Source organism: Galeopterus variegatus, unplaced genomic scaffold, assembly GCF_000696425.1.
Source record: "Galeopterus variegatus unplaced genomic scaffold, G_variegatus-3.0.2 Scaffold1054, whole genome shotgun sequence".
Taxonomy (NCBI): domain Eukaryota; kingdom Metazoa; phylum Chordata; class Mammalia; order Dermoptera; family Cynocephalidae; genus Galeopterus; species Galeopterus variegatus.
In genome coordinates this window covers 264499-283558 of record NW_007727165.1, presented here as the reverse complement: position 1 = coordinate 283558, position 19060 = coordinate 264499, and the positions used below count along the sequence as shown (strand labels likewise).

At 53.9% G+C, this 19060-nt stretch overlaps 1 protein-coding gene across 2 annotated transcripts in view; it reads left to right on the top strand.

Annotated features, from left to right (window-relative positions):
• The window catches only part of BCR (breakpoint cluster region), a 128471-nt gene extending 110786 nt beyond the window's left edge, over positions 1-17685 (top strand). For both annotated transcript variants that reach the window (XM_008574506.1, XM_008574505.1), the window contains 7 exons: positions 9084-9143; positions 9816-9925; positions 11213-11352; positions 12388-12522; positions 13853-13958; positions 14491-14653; positions 15083-17685. In XM_008574506.1, coding sequence (XP_008572728.1) covers positions 9084-9143; positions 9816-9925; positions 11213-11352; positions 12388-12522; positions 13853-13958; positions 14491-14653; positions 15083-15172 — 804 coding nt within the window. In that variant the 3' untranslated portion in view covers positions 15173-17685. The remainder of the gene's footprint in view (positions 1-9083; positions 9144-9815; positions 9926-11212; positions 11353-12387; positions 12523-13852; positions 13959-14490; positions 14654-15082) is intronic.
• The last annotated feature ends 1375 nt before the right edge of the window (positions 17686-19060 follow it).

Sequence of the window (19060 nt, the reverse complement as noted above, 5' to 3'; positions counted from 1 at the left end):
TCACGGGTCCTTCCCTGCCCCTCTGTCTGTTCAAGAGTCTGTTATGTCACATCTTGTTCCCAAAGGAATTTTAGTTGAACTTGTTTTTCCAGCTGGGGCCTCAGTTCCTTCATGGCCATAGGAGAGCCCAAAGGCAGAATGGTTAGGTGGTGCTATGGACTGAAAATGGCAGTCATGGGGCCACCTCTCCTTGGAAAAGCACAAGAGTGCCAGAGTCTACCTGCTTGACATCCCCTCTGTGGGGTCTAGAGCCAGTTTTTAGGGTGTGCAGCTGCATTCCTGAACAGGATGCACACAAGTCCCCCCCACTAGAGTTAGTATAGAAGCCCCCAGGTGGGTCAAGAGAATGTACTCATTCAGGATCAGCAAGGGGGGACCCCTGGTCCTCAGGAAGAACTGTCTAGGCCCTCAGTCTTTCAGATATTTATCCAGCCCCTGGAAGCCCACCACCAATTTTTGCACTTCTTGGCAGGCAGGAGCTGATGCTGCCTGCCTGTGTTTCTTGTGGTCCCACCTGCGGGGGTGGCTGGGAGAAAGCCCAGGTACCCACCTTCCTTACAGCACATTTATGGGACCCAGCTCAGCTGGTTCCTCCCTAGCCTTACCCCAGAGGTGGTTCAGGTCTTGGGTACTGCACCCTTCCTGGGACCTTCCATCTTCATGTAAGGCCTGCAGGGGGAGGGGGGTTGGCATTCCAGGTGCTGTGGGAGCACAGGGCTCTCCAAGAAGCCCCACCTCCCTTCCCTAAGGGAAGGAAGTAAAAATCCTCCTGTGGTGAAGTACTGAGCACCAGGAATGATCAAGGGAGAGGGCGGCTCTTCCCTGAGTGATTTGTGTCTTTGCCAGTGATGGCCCACGTTCCCCTCGAGGTCAGCAAGTCCTTGCTGAGTGCCAGCTGCACCCACCCCTGGCTGGCCAGGTGCTCGGGAGATACTGCATGATGCTGCCTCTTTATTAGGAACTCAGTGGCTCATGACCTCCTGGGACTCCCTGTACCTGAGCCCAGGTCTGTAAGCAAAAGTCCTCCCCTGGCCATCCTGCTCCTGCCCCCCATGTAGATCTTGCTCATCCTCCCAGCCTTTGGGTGGAATCTGTGGTGTGAGTCCACCACCCAGATGGGCCACTCTACTCCTGATGGATGCTGAGGAGGTTTCCAGATTTTGCTATTCCAGGAGCATTGTAGTGCTGGTCTTCTTTGAGAACCAAAGTGTTTTAGCGTCTACCAAGTGGCAGTCATAGTTTGGGTGATGGTCGTGGCTCATGCCCTTTCATGTCTGTGCTTTGTTGTTTGGTCTTTGTGGCAGATCTTTGAGAGCTCTTGCCGTCTGCCCATTTCAGTTACCATTTCTGTTCAAGGTCCCCAGGTAACCAGGGAGGTGAAGAGGGTAGAGTGTGAAGCCATGGTCCCAGCCATGCTCCCGTTGCTGCCTGTCCTTCTCCCTCTCCATGGTTGGCATCTGCCTTCAGCCCACGTTGCTCCTCACCCACACCCTCGGCCCTGGGGCTTGCTCCCACCCTGTATCTTACACGACCTCTTGGCAGAGCCCAGGGACACCAACAGGCTGGGTGCCCGGCTCATCAAACTAGTCAAAAGGAGGTTCAGATTCCACCAGACTTTGACTCGAATTATTCAAGTCTTCAACCACTGGAGTCCTGAGAATGGCTGGATTTGAACCAGGGCCTTCAAGTACTGTTGCCGGGTAACTAGGGGTCTCAGTAAAAAAGAGAAAAAGAACTGATACTCATCTTCCTCTTTTATTATGTCATACCCTCTTTTAAAACTTTGTGCCATGATGCTACTGGATATAAACAAAATATTTATTTCTGCACACACTGTAGTTTCCTCTCAGACAGTTTGGGGGTGTCAGCTAAATGCCCTGCCCCATCCCTGGGAAGAGGAGAGCAGGAAGGGTCAACAGGAAACCAGAGCTGGACAGTAGCGAAAGTGATAAGAGCAGATTTTATTCAGGACTGTTGCAATAGGGGAAAAGAGACCTCAGTATAGAACTGGACTCCACTCCAAATACAGCATGGACAAGTAGGGATCTATAGCCAAGGAACAGGGTGGGATTGGTGGGTGGAAAATTACTTAGAGGAAACATTAGGAGTAAGGGGCTATTCTAGCAGGATTCTTGCTGAAGACAGGCCAGGGTGATCAGACATCACCTGGGGGTCAGACAGCACCATCAGATATTGAGGGTGGAGGTTCTGCTAAACTGGCTTAGCAGGATTTTTGCTAAAATTGCATCTTGAGGATATGCTCAAGGATGGGGCCTACTTGAATAAAAAAGGCAGAGGAGGCTGACTAGAGTTTGGTCAAAGAGAGAATCTTCGTCAGTTCCTCTGGCCCCACCACGCCCCATGAGGCCTAGGCGAGTCATTGCCCCACCATCCGAACTTGTTTCGTCGCCTGTAAATCAGGGCAGGGGGGCCACGGAGCTGGGAGGGGTAAACGTGCTGCTCTCTAGGCCTGGTCAGTGTTAGCTGCTATTATTATTTTTATCTGTCATCATTATTTTTAGTGAAGAGGTGGCAGAGAAGGTGGATCCGGTTCTAGCTCCTGGTCACCGCTTCAGTGGGAGGGTTGAGTGGGAAATGTGGCCCCTGGGCCTCCATCAAATGGGGAGGAATCCAAAGCAGTGTGAAGGGCGTGTATGACTCACACCATGTAGGCGGTGGTTGGCCGGCCCCTGGAGACCCAGGCTCCTGATGGGGGGGCTTGTTTATGGAATGCCAGGAGGAAGGAAGTGATGCTGATGATACCCCGTGACCCTAGCCTGGACTCTTTCTCCCCCACGGATGCTGTTTTCTATGTGGGGTATACCTGGGAGAGGGCATCTGTGACTCACGGGACCAGGCTTCCAGGGTCCAGCTTTCGTGACCCTAGCCTGGACTCTTTCTCCCCCACGGATGCTGTTTTCTAAGTGGGGTATACCTGGGAGAGGGCATCTGTGACTCACGGGACCAGGCTTCCAGGGTCCAGCTTTTCCCATAACTGCAAGCACCTTCGGGGCTCTGCCATGTGGGAGGGGGCACTCGGCTCTCTGCATCTTGCTGCTGGGAGCTGCTGGGAACTGCTGGGGATGATCCTAGGGCCTCACCCCACTCAACCCCCTACCCCCCACATGCACCCTGGAGAAATTGACAGAGTCGGCAAAGCCCAGGGCAATTGGAGCCTCACAGCTGTTAGGAATTTTTTCCTTCAGTCTTTTTCTTCTCTCTTCTCCATTTGCAAACTTTCTAGCTTGCTAAATCCCCTTTGCCCTATTTCTTCTCCTTAGGGAGTAACTTTATATCAAGTCATAGAATTTTGTCTTCTCCCATTTCTCCCATTTGAGCCACTTCTGATCTTTTGTGTGTCTTCATTGGGCTCACAACTCAAATCCAACAGGGGCATCAGAGTTGATTGTTGTGATTGTTGTTGTTGTTGTTGTTGTTGCTGTTTTATATGAGCCTCAGGGTGAGATTCGGACCTTGGGCCTCTGCTTTGATCTTGGCTTTATTTGAAGCTGGCGCTCAGGGCTGGCTGCATGCAGTGTCCCAGACTTCTCTACCAGCCCGGATTGCATGGAAAGCTGACCAGGTACAGGCCAGCGGGTCCGACTGCCCCTCTGGGCCTGCCTTGGCTGCCACACTCCAGCTGTGCACACACCAAGCCGTGAGGTCTGCTCTCTCCCTGTTCCTGCCCATTCTGCAGCAGTCATGCCCCAAGAACCCACTGAAGTGCCTGGCCACAGCTGTGTGAATCCTGGAGATGACACCAAGACTGCACAGCAGCGCTGATAATGACAGCTCCAAACTGAAAAGAACCCAGGTGTTCATCAACTGGGGAGCAGACAAACAAAATATGGTAGATTCATACAATGGATCTGCGTTTGGATCTACAATGGATCAGCCTTAAAAAAAGAAAATTCTGTCGCATGCCACAACATAGATGAACCTTGAGGATATTCTGCTAAGTGAAGTAAACCAAACATGAAAGGACAAATATGGTATGAGTTCAGTATATGAGGTGCGTAAAGTAGTCAAATTCAAAGACAGAAAGTAGATCAGAGGCTGGGGGAGAGAGGAATGCAGTTAGTGTTTAATGGGTTTAGAGTGTCAGTTTGGGAAGATGAAAAAGTTCTGGAGCTAGATGGTGGTGAAAGCCCCAGCCACCAGGGGGCACACCTGACCCTGGCTCAGTGCACAGCGAGGCGGAGAAGCCCTGGGCTTGGGCTCCCCCATACCCTGGCCAGCTTCAGCATCTTCACCTGTAAGAAGACAGATGCCTGGCTCTCAGAAGCTCCCAGTGCCAACAACTGCTCAGGAGTCCTCCTGAAGAAGCACACCACTACCACCATGAAGAGGGTAGTGGTGGTGACGCAGGCACTAGTTTTGAACCCGGTATGTTTTCTTGTTTAGTGTACATACCACAATGTTTCCTTTTTAAGTACATAATTGAATGCTTTTTAGTAAATTTATAGAGTTGTATGATTATCATCAACAACCCAGTTCTAGGATATTTCTGTCACCCCAAAACAATTTCCTCATTCCCATTTACTGTCACTCCCAGACCTAGGCTGATCTGCATTTTGTCTCCAGAGATTTGCCCATTCTGCACATTTCATATAAATGGAATTGCACTAGAAGTGGTGTTTTGTGACTCGTTTCTTCCACTTAGCATGTTTTCAGGGGCCATCCACATTGTAGCATGTGTCAGTACTTCATTCCTTTTTTATGACTGAATGATATTCCATCGTTTTCTATACTACCTCTTTGTTCCTCCATTCATTCACCACTTGACAGACCCTTGGGTTGTTTCCAGTTTGGGACTATTATGGTTGATGCTGCTGGAAACGTGCTTGGTACAAGTCTTCTTGTGGACATATGTTTTCATTCTTCTTGGGTAAACACCTGATGGAATTGCTGGGTCGTGCAGAAAGTGGACTTTTTGAAGAAGTGCCCTACTTTTTTCCAGAGTGGCTACACCATCTTTACCCCCAGTGGTCATGTATGCAGGTTCCCGCTTCTCCACATCCTTACCAACACTGGTTATGGGTTATCTTATAGCCATACTGGGTGGGAGGGGTTTTCCTTTATTTTTTTAAGAAATGCTGGAGACTGATTGATTGGGATCAGAGAAGAACAGCAAAGAGTTAAAGAAGTGATTTAGCTCAAGAGAACAGATGTGGTCACAGGAGCAGAACCAGAGACAACGGGAATGGCAAGATTTCTCTTCCAGCCAGCACAGAGGTTCTCTGGTGGTCGCTGTGAAGACCCACCCCAGGGCATAGGTTATCATGCAAACGCATTGAACTCATACAGGAGCGACTGGGGACACCCTGCAGGACCATCTGGAGTGGTGACTGTGGGCAGGGAGGAAGCTGTTGTCTATGAGGAAGCAAGTGAGGAGGGAGGGAGTGAGCGTATCCTCCCTTGGACAGTTTAGTTATGGCATCCCCCCAGACCAGAGGTGGGTGAGAGGATGCCCTGTGGTCATACAGGGCAGGGCACTGCCTGGTTGTCAGCAAAGCCGCCACACAAGGTGGTCAGTGACACTTCAGAGCAGCGGTCAATGCCTGCCCCAGCCCCCTACCTCCACCGCCTCCCTGGAATAGATGTGCAGGGAAGTTTTCTAAGCAGACCTCTGGGCAACCGTCCACCAGGCCCCCACTTTGCCCAACCCCAGGGAGACGAGTAGTGACCCAGATCATCTTCCTGAGACCACTAAGTATGAGCAGACAGGCCCCCGCCTGTCCAGTTCCCTTCCGAGCAGCAGGCACATTCCTCACCAAGACCTTGCAACCTAGAGGGGACCCTTGAGGGCATCCGGAGTGCTTCAGTTTTTCCCTTGACTGCCATTTCCCCCTTGGTCATCTGTTTTTCCAATCCCTGGTCTCTAGCGTCTTTACCTCTCTGGTGCTTTAAATAACTGTGTGAGAGCATTTGAACGTTGTTTGGGGTTGGACTGAGCCAAGGCACAGGCCTCTTCATTTGAACTGTTCTTTATGTTGCTTCCGCTCTGTTAAGCCCCTCTGGTCTTTGGAGGGGGGCCAGCCTCAGGACAGCCTTTCCCACTCAATCCACAGATTTGTGGCTGCTACAAGGGCTGAGTGCCCAGAGGCCAACACGCTGGTCTCTAGTCACTGGGCGCCACACACAGGGGCCCAGTGAAGAGCCAGCCTGGCAGCATGTGGGCCAGGTGGGGGCGGGCACTGGATGTCAGTGCTCAGGCTGAGACAGACTGACCATTCACACACATGTTAGTCAGTATCTCCAGACTGGAGCCACAGGAAACCAGCCCCTTGAGAAGGAAGCACGGCTTTTCTGGGCTTTAGAAGAGACCAAGACACATTGGAATTCCCGTAACCAGTAGGCTGCGGGGAGGGGGAGTTCCCACACAGACAAAAAAGTAGAACCCGGGGGTGATGGGAAGCTTTGACCTTGGCCAGCCAGACTGCGGGGCGGGGCTTTCCTTGAAGCCTGGTCAAAAGGCAGCAGAGGGGCTGGCCAGTTAGCTCACTTGGTTAGAACACGGTGTTACAACACCAGCGCCAAGGGTTCAGATCCCCATACTGGCCAGCAGCCCAACAACAAAAAAAACACGGTAGCGGAGGCCGGAAGCTCCTCACTGCACTCCTGTCCAGCCCCGCCGGACCCTTTCGAACAGCAGGGCCAAGGATGCGGGAGTCGCCGTCCACCCCCATCGCAACACGGGGCCTCCTTCGGTACTTCCACCCCTGCCAGGCAGCCTCTGCTAAAAAGCACCTATTCACCCATGGCACCGCCCTGTGGACCCACATCCGAAACCTCGTGTGCAAGGGCAAGGTGGGCTGGGGTGTAGGCTGCAGTTCCCGGGGGCTGGGAGGGGAGGACGGCTGCTTTCCCTGTCCCTTGCTTACTTGGACTCTGGGCTGCTTGTTGGCTGCTTTTGCTCATTCTGGGTTTTCGAGGGTGAGGGGCCCAGCAGTTACCATTCTTTGGTGGGAAAAGGAATGAAGGATGTTTCCTGCTGAACCTGCCTCTGGGTTTCTGTTTTTTAAAGCTCCCAGCGGTGGTGTCAAACTCTGTTTCCTGGGAGGAAACCCCTTCCTTGGGTGACCAGGACATGGGAGTTGGGGGTGATGGGCCAGCAGATGCATGTCCTTCCTCTCCTCCATCCATGCCTAGGTGGTCAGAGGCAGGAAGGACCCTCGTGTCATCCCCCTCCTGCCTTCCCTGGTGGAGGCCCAGGGTTGACTCTTGAAGGGAAGCACCATTTGGGAGATTTCTGTTTCTGAGTGGTTTGTGATTCATTGGTTCCTGGTCATAGACCCTGCTTCCATGGCCTAGAATGTGGCCTCTAGAAACCTCCCAGGACAGATACAGAATGAGAACCTGTAACCACACAGCCCCTGGAGGGAGCTATTCTTCCATGCTTTGTTTTTCTGTTATTCAGGCTGTACATTTCAGATCCTTGCAAAATGTGAACTAGTAGGACCTAGAAGGGGAGGTGAGGAGGGCTTACACGTGCCTGTGATGAGCCTCTGTGCTGAGCAGGTTCAGGGAGGCCCAGGTGCACACACCTGTAAGATAGAAGCAGCTGGGCTCCTTGACCTGTTCCAGAGCTCCTTGTTTTCCAGCCTTCTTAGGCCCGGGTGGCTGGGGCCTCTCGGATCCCTTGCAGTGGATAAACAACTGCCTGTCCTGAGTTCCTATCTAGACCTGGCACTGTGCTTAGCACTGTTTGTGTGTGTGTGTGTGTGTGTGTGTGTGTGTGTGTGTGTGTGTGTGTGTGTGTGCACGCATGCAAAAGTCACAAGATGTGGTCTCTGCTCTTAAGTGGCTTGCCTAGTAGCAGAAATAAAGCATCACCAGAAGCAAGTGATGAAACCACAAGGCCATATGTGATGTGTGCCACATTATATGGTATGGGACAGTGGCTCCCTAGCCTGTCTTCACACCAGAGTCGTCTGGGGAGGTTTCTAGTTGTGCGGCAAAAGTCACAAGATGTGGTCTCTGCTCTTAAGTGGCTTGCCTAGTAGCAGAAATGAAGCATCACCAGAAGCAAGTGATGAAACCACAAGGCCATATGTGATGTGTGCCACATTATATGGTATAGGACAGTGGCTCCCTAGCCTGTCTTCACACCAGAGTCGTCTGGGGAGGTTTCTAGTTGTGCGAATCCCAGGTCCCACCCAGAAATGCGAGTCTAGGTCTCTGCTGGTGGAGCCTGAGGACGTGTGTCTTAAACAAGATCCCTCCAGGTGCCGCTTACTCACCCAGCCCAGCCAGTGGTCTCAGCTGTATCCAGAAACTGCTGATGTAGAGCCTGTGCTCGCCAAAAAGGGGAAGACAGAACCTTCATGGACAGAGGGCATGTGGCTTGTCCAGGAAGGTCATGGTGTTTTAAACCAGCACAGACTGTTTGTTTAGGTGACATTAAACAGCAAGTTCCTGCAGACCAGCTGCTTGGACAGTGCTCTGTGTGGGTAGAAGTTAGAGAAGCTTCCTCCCAGCCCCATTCACCAGTTGCATGATTTGGGGCCAGGATCTGGATCCTTCTAGGCCTGACTCTGAGCCATAGGACTGGCCTGGCCTGGCCTGGAGGCTCCTCCTGCCACAAACCAAAACCATGGTGCAGGGTGAAAACAGTGTCTGCGATTCCCTGGATAGCAGCTCTTGGATGCTATGCCCCCAGGAAGTTGCTACTGAACTTGGGCTTCCCAAAACATCTCTTAAACCAACTGCTCACCTCCGCCGAGCTTCATGTACTGGTCGGGGGAAACAGGAGGGAGAGAAGCTGCCAGCCTGGACTTCGGCTCCCATCTGGAAGGGATGGGTGGGGGGAGGAGGGTGGGATGCAGGGCCCCAAGCTGTTACCAGCTCAGCCAGCGAGGTCAGGCCCCAGGCAGCAAAGGTCTGGGGTAGTAGATTCCAGGGCCCTACTAGCAGGTCCTTTCCTCTCTTTGGACCTCTCTTGGCCTCCAGATAGAGATGCTGGCTGCAGTCGGACTCTGCTTTAGACTTCAGTATGGAGAAGTAGTCAGTGTGGGCTGCTGCCCAGCAGGGCCTCTGAACAGACCTGAGAGCCTGTATTCATCATGACCCCTTGCTTTCAGCTGGACCCCCAGACCCTGCAGGACAGAGACTGGCAGCGCACCGTCATTGCCATGAATGGGGTATGTACCCACGGGGCTCTGTTGGTACCTGCTTCCCCAGAAGGCTAGGGTAAGCCAAGTTCTTTCAGAAATAATCAGAAGAAGGCTAAGCCGGAGCTAGTGTCTGAGAGGGAGTGTAGCTGGAGGAGGGAGGGGACCCCAGAGCAGAATCACTGCTCATAGGAAGGAATCGTTCCTATCTGGTGGCTGTGGGGCACTCACGGCCAGGCCCTGGGCATCCCTCCTCAAAGATCTCATGGTCCTATCAGGGTGGGTGGGGCCTCCACCTGGTGCCTTGGGGTCTGCCCATAGAAACTGTGACCCCCAGTGAGTCTTCAGCTACCCCGGAAAGGTTTAGACCTTAGAAAAAACAGCCACACCGAGAAAAGATCTGGGCATATATGATAAAATTTGGTCATTCTTGGTTTTTATGTTATATTGTTTTCTGTACTTTTTCTCTACTTGTTTTTTTCATTGTTAGTAAGAAAGAGAAGCAACGGGGGTTGTGGGAGGAGGTTCTGCAGAAGCTGGTTCTTAAAGTGCCTAACCATTCCTGCTCTCTCTGAGTTGGACCAGGGGCTTCATGCTGGCCCTGGGGGTGGAAAGTTTTGCTGAGACCCCCCGGGAGCTCCGGGACCTTGGACTGTGAGGCCCAGAAGCATGAAAGGGCTGTGCCCCTTCTTCTCACTGCAGACGGAAATGAAACTCTCGGTCAAGTTCACCAGCAGGGAGTTCAGCTTGAAGAGAATGCCTTCCCGAAAACAGACGGGGGTCTTTGGAGTCAAGATTGCCGTGGTCACCAAGTGAGTGTGGAGGTCCTTGGGCTCACGCACCAAGGGCACCTGTCCCTCTAGGTGTTTTGCAAGAAAGAGCAGACTTGGTTCTCTCCTCTCTGTGCTGCACCGGGAGGCCTCCCACCCCTGGAGACCTCTGTGCTTAAGTACCTCTCCTGTTTACTGCAAAGCCAGCTCAGGAATGTCTTTGCCTCCTTCCTTGGGTGGCAGTGGTCTGGCTCCCACAGGACTCCAGGAACTGCCCAAGTGCAGGATTTTCTTCCCTCGCTTGGAATTGGTCATGATCCCAGGTTCCTGTGCAATGATTGTAACCCCTGCCCTTTTGTCATGAGTCGGTTGCCAGGAGGAGCCTGTTTGTTGGTTTGAGGGCAGTTGTCAGAACACAGGCCACTTCCTCCCAGAATTCATTGCTTTCCCAGGATGGAATCTGGCCGGGCCCCGACCTTGCTGGTCATCTGGGCTGGGGCCTGCATCAGTCCTTCCCCAGACACCGACTTGTATCTAGACACTGCTCCTCCTCTTCCCTCAACAACACCCCAGCCATCCCCGCAGCACCTCTGGAAGGTACTGGGCGTGAGCCAGGAAGACTCTGTCAGCAGCTATCCCAAATGAGTGCCTCTAATGAGGGTGGTTTTTGCTCCTCAGTCCAGTTGCAAAACACAACTAAAGTTAAGGCTGCAAAACAGCACTGACTTCCGTCTTTGAAGTATTCTTACTCCAGGGTCCTATGTGAAGGTGTTGGAATTGTCTGCTGCTAAGACTCGAAGGAGAAAAGCGTTTAGAATCTCAGAATTCTGAGCACTGATGCTTAGGCAACCCTGTGGAGTCCTTCATTCAGCAGATGTTTGCTGAGTGCGTGCCACGTGCAGGGCTCGTCTCACAAGGAGGCTGAGGGGGTCAGGGGATTCACCTCTCACACAGCATGTGAATGGCAGGACCAAGATCAGGTCTGACCCAACTTTCCAGATGCTGTGCAGCCACTTGTTAACACAAGGCCTGAGATCTACTGCACTTCCTGTGGCCAACTTCATTTAGAAAAGCCTCCTGACCTCTCCCCAAAGATCATATGTAACTCGCAGGGTGTCCTTCACACTACTTCCAGCTCGAGAAGGGCCCAGTGTTAATTGTGAGCTTGCGGAATGGAGGGGGAACATGCCCAAGGCTTTGTGTGCAGCCCCAGACCCAGGCACCTTCCTCACCGCCATCTCCGGGTGTGCAGATAGGTGGCGGGTTTCTCTGTGCTGCAGCCCGAAGCAGGGCTGCCAGGACACTGAGGACATTTCTTCTCCCCTACAGGAGAGAGCGGTCCAAGGTGCCATACATTGTGCGCCAGTGTGTGGAGGAGATTGAGCGCCGGGGCATGGAGGAGGTGGGCATCTACCGCGTGTCCGGAGTGGCCACGGACATCCAGGCACTGAAGGCGGCCTTTGACGTCAGTGAGTGTCGGCCCAGGGGTGCAGGATGGAGGTGTGGGCGGTGGAGACTCTGTGGCTCGTGCCTGCTATCATTCTCCGTGCCTTTTCTTCACTTACTGTTTTGTTATTTTTAAAAATGAGAAGAAAAAAATAGTAATAATAATAATAATAAAATAAAAAATGAGAAGATAAGAAAGTTGTGGGGAGAGCTTCTGCAGAGGTCAGTCCTTAAACCATCCTGGCCACTTGTGCCAGTTGCTGAGTTGGACCAGGGGCTTCCGTGGGGCCTTTTCCTGCCTGCCCCGAGGATGGACAAGAGAGCCGAAGCCCAAGGGTTCAGTGCAGTCTGGCGACTGGTCCACTTGGGGATGCGTAGAGCAAGGGCACTGACATGACCCAGCTTCTGCTGGTGCTGTGGCGTCTCTGTCTCATTAACATGCTATGAAGGGGATGGAACTGCCCCAATTGCCAGGCAAGGACACCGAGACCCCAGAGGGTCCTTGTCCAGTGTCCTCAAAGTGGCAGGTGGCAGAACCAGGACTCACCAGGACTTTGTGCCTGCAGAGACTCTTCCATGGGGCACACACCACACGCCCTGACCTGGGGCCCTTGAAGGCCCAGCGCCCCTAGGGTGACCAGAGTGGACATGTCAGAGTGACAGTGGCCACCTGAATCCAAAGGAAGGCACCAATTTAAACATGGAAACAGATCAAATAATCCCAGTGCCTTCCTGTTATCAGAAGATGCCTGTGTCAAGGCAGTTGCTACCTACAGGACAGAGCCACCCAATTCCTGCCCAGGTGCCGTGTCCTGCTTCACTGGCCTCAGAGCCTCCTCCTGGCCAGGCGCATCTGGCTCTGCCACCAGGCTGCTCCTCGGGAGCGGGGGAGAGGTGTGGGGTGTGCACACCTCCCCACCAGCCCCGCACAGATGCAGAACCTCAGGATGCTTGGGAGGAGTAAGATGAGCTGCTCAAAGGTGACCCACAAAGCAGCCGGTGTGGCAAGTACCACGCTTTAGGGACAGAGATCCGCTCCATTTCTGTGCTCTTTCCAGACAACAAGGACGTGTCTGTGATGATGAGTGAGATGGACGTGAATGCCATCGCCGGCACGCTGAAGCTCTACTTCCGAGAGCTGCCCGAGCCCCTCTTCACCGATGAGTTCTACCCCAACTTTGCCGAGGGCATTGGTGAGCACTAGAGGCCTCAGCCTTGCAGGACGCATCTCCCCACCTCCCCTCCTGTCCACTGCCACCCTGGGGGGTATCAAAGGCAAGGCAGGGAACCCAAGCTCTGCCCCGTCTGCCATGGTCTATAGGTCAACATTGCAGGACGCATCTCCCCACCTCCCCTCCTGTCCACTGCCACCCTGGGAGGTATCAAAGGCAAGGCAGGGAACCCAAGCTCTGCCCCGTCTGCCATGGTCTATAGGTCAACCCAACCTCAGAAAGCTGGTTGTGAGGGGCAGGTGGACAAGAGCCAAGGCCATCCCCAAAGTCTTCTGCCCACCCTCAGAGGGCTGCCCGCTGTCCCCATCCCTCAAATAGACCAGGAGGGTAAAGCATCTGGCACTGTTGTGGCCATGCCCAGGTGCGGGGCCCTGAAGGCCGCAGTCCTCTGTCTGTAGAACAGGGCTGAATGCAGCTTCCCGGGCCAATGGACACCCTTCTCCACTAACCCCAGGTCCTGGTCTAGTCAAGCACGTGTTGAAACCTGGCCTTCACCCTAAGTCACCCTGGACGGTGATGTCCAAAGGGAGACGTTGTCATACACAGTAGCTGCAGCCTCTGCATGCCCTTAAGATGAGTCTGCCTCCCAGGCCCGTTCAGAAAGGACCTAGTCTCTCCAGCCTGGAAGTGCCCCTGAGTGCACAGGGCATGAGGGACCCTCCCTGGGCTTGGCAAGGCTGGAGCCTTGCAACCCTCCTTGTCCTTCCCTACCTGCTGTGTCCTGTGCCCGGCCTTTCTTGCATTGGGATCTTCCAAGGAGGAGGCGACGGAGGAAAGTGGCCGAGTCAGTCCTGAGGGCAGCTCTGCCCCCAGCACCTTCTGCTGCTGGTCCCTGGGGTGCTTTTGACCCCTTGGAAATAGAGAAAAGGTGTCAGGGTGGCTCACACCCCACACAGGCACCCATCACAGGGTCTTCACTGGGGGCCCGCACTGGGAGAACAAAGACAATGACAGGCCTGGACTGTCTAGTACTCTCCAACTCGGACCCCACGGAGGAAAGTGGCCGAGTCAGTCCTGAGGGCAGCTCTGCCCCCAGCACCTTCTGCTGCTGGTCCCTGGGGTGCTATTGACCCCTTGGAAATAGAGAAAAGGTGTCAGGGTGGCTCACCCCCCACACAGGCACCCATCACAGGGTCTTCACTGGGGGCCCACACTGGGAGAACAAAGACAATGACAGGCCTGGACTGTCTAGTACTCTCCAACTCGGACCCCAGGGTGCTTCGTGTGATCACCCTCAGGAGAAGCCTCCAGCCCTGGTTGTGACCCTAAGTCACCTCCCCCCTTTCTGCAGCTCTTTCAGACCCCGTTGCAAAGCAGAGCTGCATGCTTAACCTGCTGCTGTCCCTCCCAGAGGCCAACCTGCTGACCTTCCTCTTCCTTCTGGATCACCTAAAAAGGTAGCCCCAGCTCTTCCATGGGTGCCTGTGGCTCCAGTCTTCCCTGCCCTGTGGGCTCCCACCAGGCACTAGGCACCAAACAACAAGGGCTTTTTCTCCCCACCCCTCTCTGTAGTTACTCACCCCTCCGGGGTCTGGAGCCATTGCTATCCTCCCTCTACAACATGGCCTTAAGCAAAGTGCAGGGGCTTCAGCCACAGCCAGCGGCATACTTGTGGTTCTTGCCACCCTCACCCCACCACACCCCTGCCCCAGACTGGCCAGCACTGACCCAGCTGCTTGCTGGCCTTGAGTGCTCTTTGTCCCAGACCCTCAGACCCAGGAGAAGCTGGGGTGGAGTCTGCTTCCAGCACGACCAGAGTCAAGGGCCCTCCCTCCCTGCCTGGGCGGCTGTGCTATAGAGTTGCATGAGGCAGAAAAGCTCGGTGCCCGCCACCACATTCCCTGAGGGTTCCAAGGTGGCCACCTGACCCCTCTGCCTCTACCCTGAAGGTAATGTTGAAACACCACCCTCTGCTCTGGCCCTCTACAGGGTGGCAGAAAAGGAGACAGTGAACAAGATGTCCCTGCACAACCTCGCCACGGTCTTCGGGCCCACACTGCTCCGGCCCTCAGAGAAGGAAAGCAAGCTCCCTGCCAACCCCAGCCAGCCCATCACCATGACTGACAGCTGGTCCCTGGAGGTCATGTCCCAGGTACAGGCAGACAGGCTGTAGCCCATGTCACCCTGACCTAATAGAGGCAGCCTCTGCCTGCCCCACCCTGAGTCCTGCCAGTCATTCCTACCTGCACAGTATGGAGGAGGTGGCCAAGACTTGCCTGGAGCCACATGGCTGGGAGGGCAGGGAGGGCCCAAATGGCTGCTCATCCCTCTGCACCTTGCAGAGCCCAGCCACTTGTAGTCCCTCAGGTGCACCCTGCTTGGGGCTTAAAACACCCACAAATCATGCCTCATCAGGACCCCCAACCCACCCCTGGATCTCTTGTTGTAAGGGGCTTGTGTCACCAGCAGGGGCCCAAAGCACCCTGAGCTGGACTTGCAGGCTTAGACCAAAAAGACCTTCCCAGCAGCAGCCATGAGCATCCCTCTGAGCCACTATCCTCTTCCCTCCTCACCCGGGTAGGTCCATGTGCTACTGTACTTCCTGCAGCTGGAGGCCATCCCTGCCCCGGACAGCAAGAGACAGAGCATCCTGTTCTCCACCGAAGTCTAAAGGCCTAACTCCATCTCCAAGAGGCTGGCAGAACAGCCTTGAAACCTATAGTCAAACAGGCCATCCACAGAGTTGGAACCAAACTTTCTTGAGGTGTAATTAAGCCACCCCCAAGAGCTGGGCCATCTGCCAAGAAACAGCTACCTACCCAAAGCAGGCGGCCAGGTAGCCCCGGGCAAATTTGTGCCCAGAGGGGTCTGGGAGCCCCAGGCTGGCCTCAGTCTGTGGTTTCCCACGCTGCCGCCAGAGGGCGCCCCAAGCCAGCACGTCTCAGCACGCAGGCCTGGCGGGGATGAGGCGAAAGGAGTGGTTTTTATGAATTTAACTTATCAGAATTGAAAAGATTTCTACTGGATTACTTGTCAAGATGCACCCTCTCTGGGGAGGAGGGAACATGACCACATTCCCGCACTACTGTGTCTTGAATAAACGCTGCTGCTGCTTCATACTCTGGGGGCCACACCCTGTCCCTGTGTAGGTGGGGGCATTTCAATTTCCCTGACTTAGAAATTTGACTCCCTTTGTAACAGGGTTTGAGACGCTAAGTCAATGCTGTAGTGTTTTGACTCCATTTACTGCTTGCTTCTTTTTCTTTCTAGAAGGATTTCTGTTCAGAAGTGGGTCTGCTTACCTGCTCTTTCCTGTTGCTTGGTTTTTGTTGTGTATATGCTCCTTGGAAGGCAGCTCCGCGTGGAGCTGTGAAATGTCCCATGACCAGACACCAGGGGGAGGGTGGCCCAGGCCATGCACTTTATGGTTTATTCTCCAGGGAGAATGACTGTGTTCACCAATCCTGACTGTCCACCAGCCTGTGCCCTCCTTTTGATTTTAAAAGGCCTTGATTTCTCTGGCTCCGCCCTGTCCCAACCATCCCCTATGCAGGAGGCTTCATTTCCTCACTCTCAGCGCAACAGACTCTGTTCACTTTTGTAAAAGTTTCCTCTCAGTGGCAGCAGCTTGCTGACAGCTTATTTTAAAACTCTGATCCGAAATAGCCTTTTGATACTTGAATATTTTTAAGTTTTATACATAGTTTCTAATTTTTTTCCTAACAGACTCAGATACCTAATAAGATGTTATAGAGCATACTCTGCGGGCAGCCTGTATCCCGGCAGCATTTGTCTTCCTCTGAGCACCAGCTCGGTTTTCATCAGGAGTCCTTTCTGAAGTTGCTGGAGCATCGGAAACATGGAGGGTTAGGAACAGGCCAGGGATAGGGATGGGCGGCTCCTGTGCCGGAGCCTGGGCATTCTCTGTAACCCCTCCTGACCGCAGTTTAAAGAAAAGGGACCTGGGGAGGTCACTAAGTATTTTGAAGAAACAAACCCATGAACAGTTGCATCGCGTCGAGGCTTGAGGCAGGGAGATGAAAGGGAAACTGAGGCAGAGTTTTCAAGCTAGTCTTGCAGGAGGAGAGGATGCAGCTAGCATGGAGGAGGGAAGCACAGTAGCACTCAAGAAAATGTGTGCTGGTCGTCACATGGAGACACCAATACCTGTGGGGCACTGTCCCCATCCTTCCCATGGCAGGTGCAGGGGGTGCGGTTTGCCCTCCTGTCAGTGGATAGCTCCTACTGAGCCTGCAGCGCATGGGGATCCCTGACAGCCAGGGCCCACACCCCTACTCCACAGCTTGTGGATGGGCCGAGGCAGGGAGCAGAAAACAGTTGCTTGAGGGTTTTGTCTGCATATGGTATTTATTTAGTTGTGCTTTTTTCTCGAAAGGAGAGCAGAACCATTTTAAAGCAGTGCCGCCTTCACAGGCAGCAAGAACAGAAAAACAGGAGTGTCTGCCCTCTACACATTTCTGGGCCCAATGGGCTCCTGTGGCCTGACTTCCCATCCCCATCTGTCTCTGCAACCCTCCAGCCCTGCAAGGGAAATGCATTTTTTTAGAAAAGCCAAACCCAGCCCTTGTTTCTGTTTCCTCTGGTGTCTCATGATTTGCATCTGTCGCCTTGAAACTGGAAAGCAATATATCAATGTCTGTGCCAATTTTCATTCCCTCCCCAACCCTTTCCTCTTTTTTCTTTTTATTTATGTAGGATGTGTGCTGTTTAATGATGGAATGACCACTCTTTCTTGTGTAGTTGTAAAAGTGTTCCTCCGCCGCCAGGCCACGGTGGCAATGGTCACTTTGGATCTGGGGCTGCCTCTGTTACCCCATCTCATGCTACACAGGCCTGTGGGTTGGCAAAGCCGGCAGTGGGGTGGAAAATACAGTGTTCTCCAGGAAGGGGGCATAGCCCTCCCCATGCGAAGTGGCTGGGGCCTAGAGCCCAGTGTGGCCTTCCAGGGGCATTTTTGTCGGATTCTGCAGTAAGAAGTGACGCTTTTTTTGTCTGTGGCCCTGCGTCCGGAACCCAGCCCCCTCACGGCAACCCAGCCTTCCCTCAGAGGGTGGCTGGCTGGACTCTCAGCAGCTGCGATCCTGCTTTTCAGCTCAGCCCTCTGTAAACCACCATAGAGAGAGGACAGTTGACACTTTCATTAAAGTTACCTGAGACTACTCACATTAGTGGTCATTTCTGGATTAAAAAGAAAAACCACGATCAGCGCCTCTGGGAGGAACCCCCGAGCTTCTGGGGTGGGGGGTGGGGTGAGCAGGGAACCTGGAAGCAGCAGCAGGCACAGTGAAGGGGCTGGGTGCCCAGGAGGACTTGCTGCTGAATCATGCCACCCAGGAGGGCAGCACGCATGGGGGTGGGGTCTTGGTGCCCACAGGCAGGTGTCAGCAGAGCAGCATTAGGACATGGGGCAGCAAAAGCAACTCTGCTGAGTGTGGGGTGGGTGGTTTGCACAGTGCCCAGGGCTTTGACTAAGAGAGACAAGATATTGCTTAGGAAATGCCGTTCTGACCCTGCAGATGGGGCAGATGGGGCATCCCAGCTGGCACTCCTTTGCCGTGCTGGGCCCAGGGGCAGGGAAGGCTCCAACCACACAGCCTGGACCTGGTTCTCACCTGCGGCCACTGCCCTGGCATGAGCTCCTCAGTCATGGGCACTTTCGGCTTTGACTGAGGTGTAGTGGTGCCGCCAGGCCCAGCCTTTCTATTACCTGCTCACAGGACATGTGCACTCTTAGCCGCTTCGGGCTTTGCTTAGAAAAAGCCCATCCAACTTACAGGCACAGAGGCAGGCATGAGACATGGATCCTACCAAGATGAGCGCAGCTTGAGGAGAGCGGCCACATCCACTTGCCCTGGGTGGCGCCTGCTGCCACCCTCACTGAGGCTCCCAGGGAAGCAAGGCTGCAAGAGGCCAGGGAGGTGGCCAGGGCATGAGTGAACCTGGGGGCTTCTTCAGACTCCGGGGTGGTAGTTATTGGCCGTCTGGTCAGCTGTCTTGGGACCTAGGGGAACTTGTTACAGGTCTGCTGCCCACGGCAAACTCTTCCGCGCTTGTCTCCAAATACCACTTCCTGTGGAGTGTCCCCATCACCAATGCCACTTCACTGACCATGGGAGACTGTGGAGGGGCCCTGGGTGGGGAGACAGGACCTATGGCAGCAGCCTTGAGCTGAGGGTCACCCTTCGCCCACTGGTACCTGGTGGAGGTCACATCAAAGGCTCCATAAGGGGACATGCCTTCACACTTGGGTTAACCGAAGATCTCAGCAACCTCCTCCTGTAGGTATAAGAGTTGACTTTGGGTCCTGTCCTGAGAGAGAAAACTGTGTGTACACCATGCTGTTCTACCCACTCCAATGTCTGCTGACACCTAGAAGGTTACAGTTAGTGCCCACCACCCCTACCCTCCTGGTCCTGTTTGGAAAACTTACACACAGCCCTTGTGCATCTTACTAGGAGTTGATATTTTGAGCAAGAGCTGACTGTCCCCACGTTCCTGAGATTAGAGGTCATGTCTGGCCAAGCCCAGGCCAGTGGCA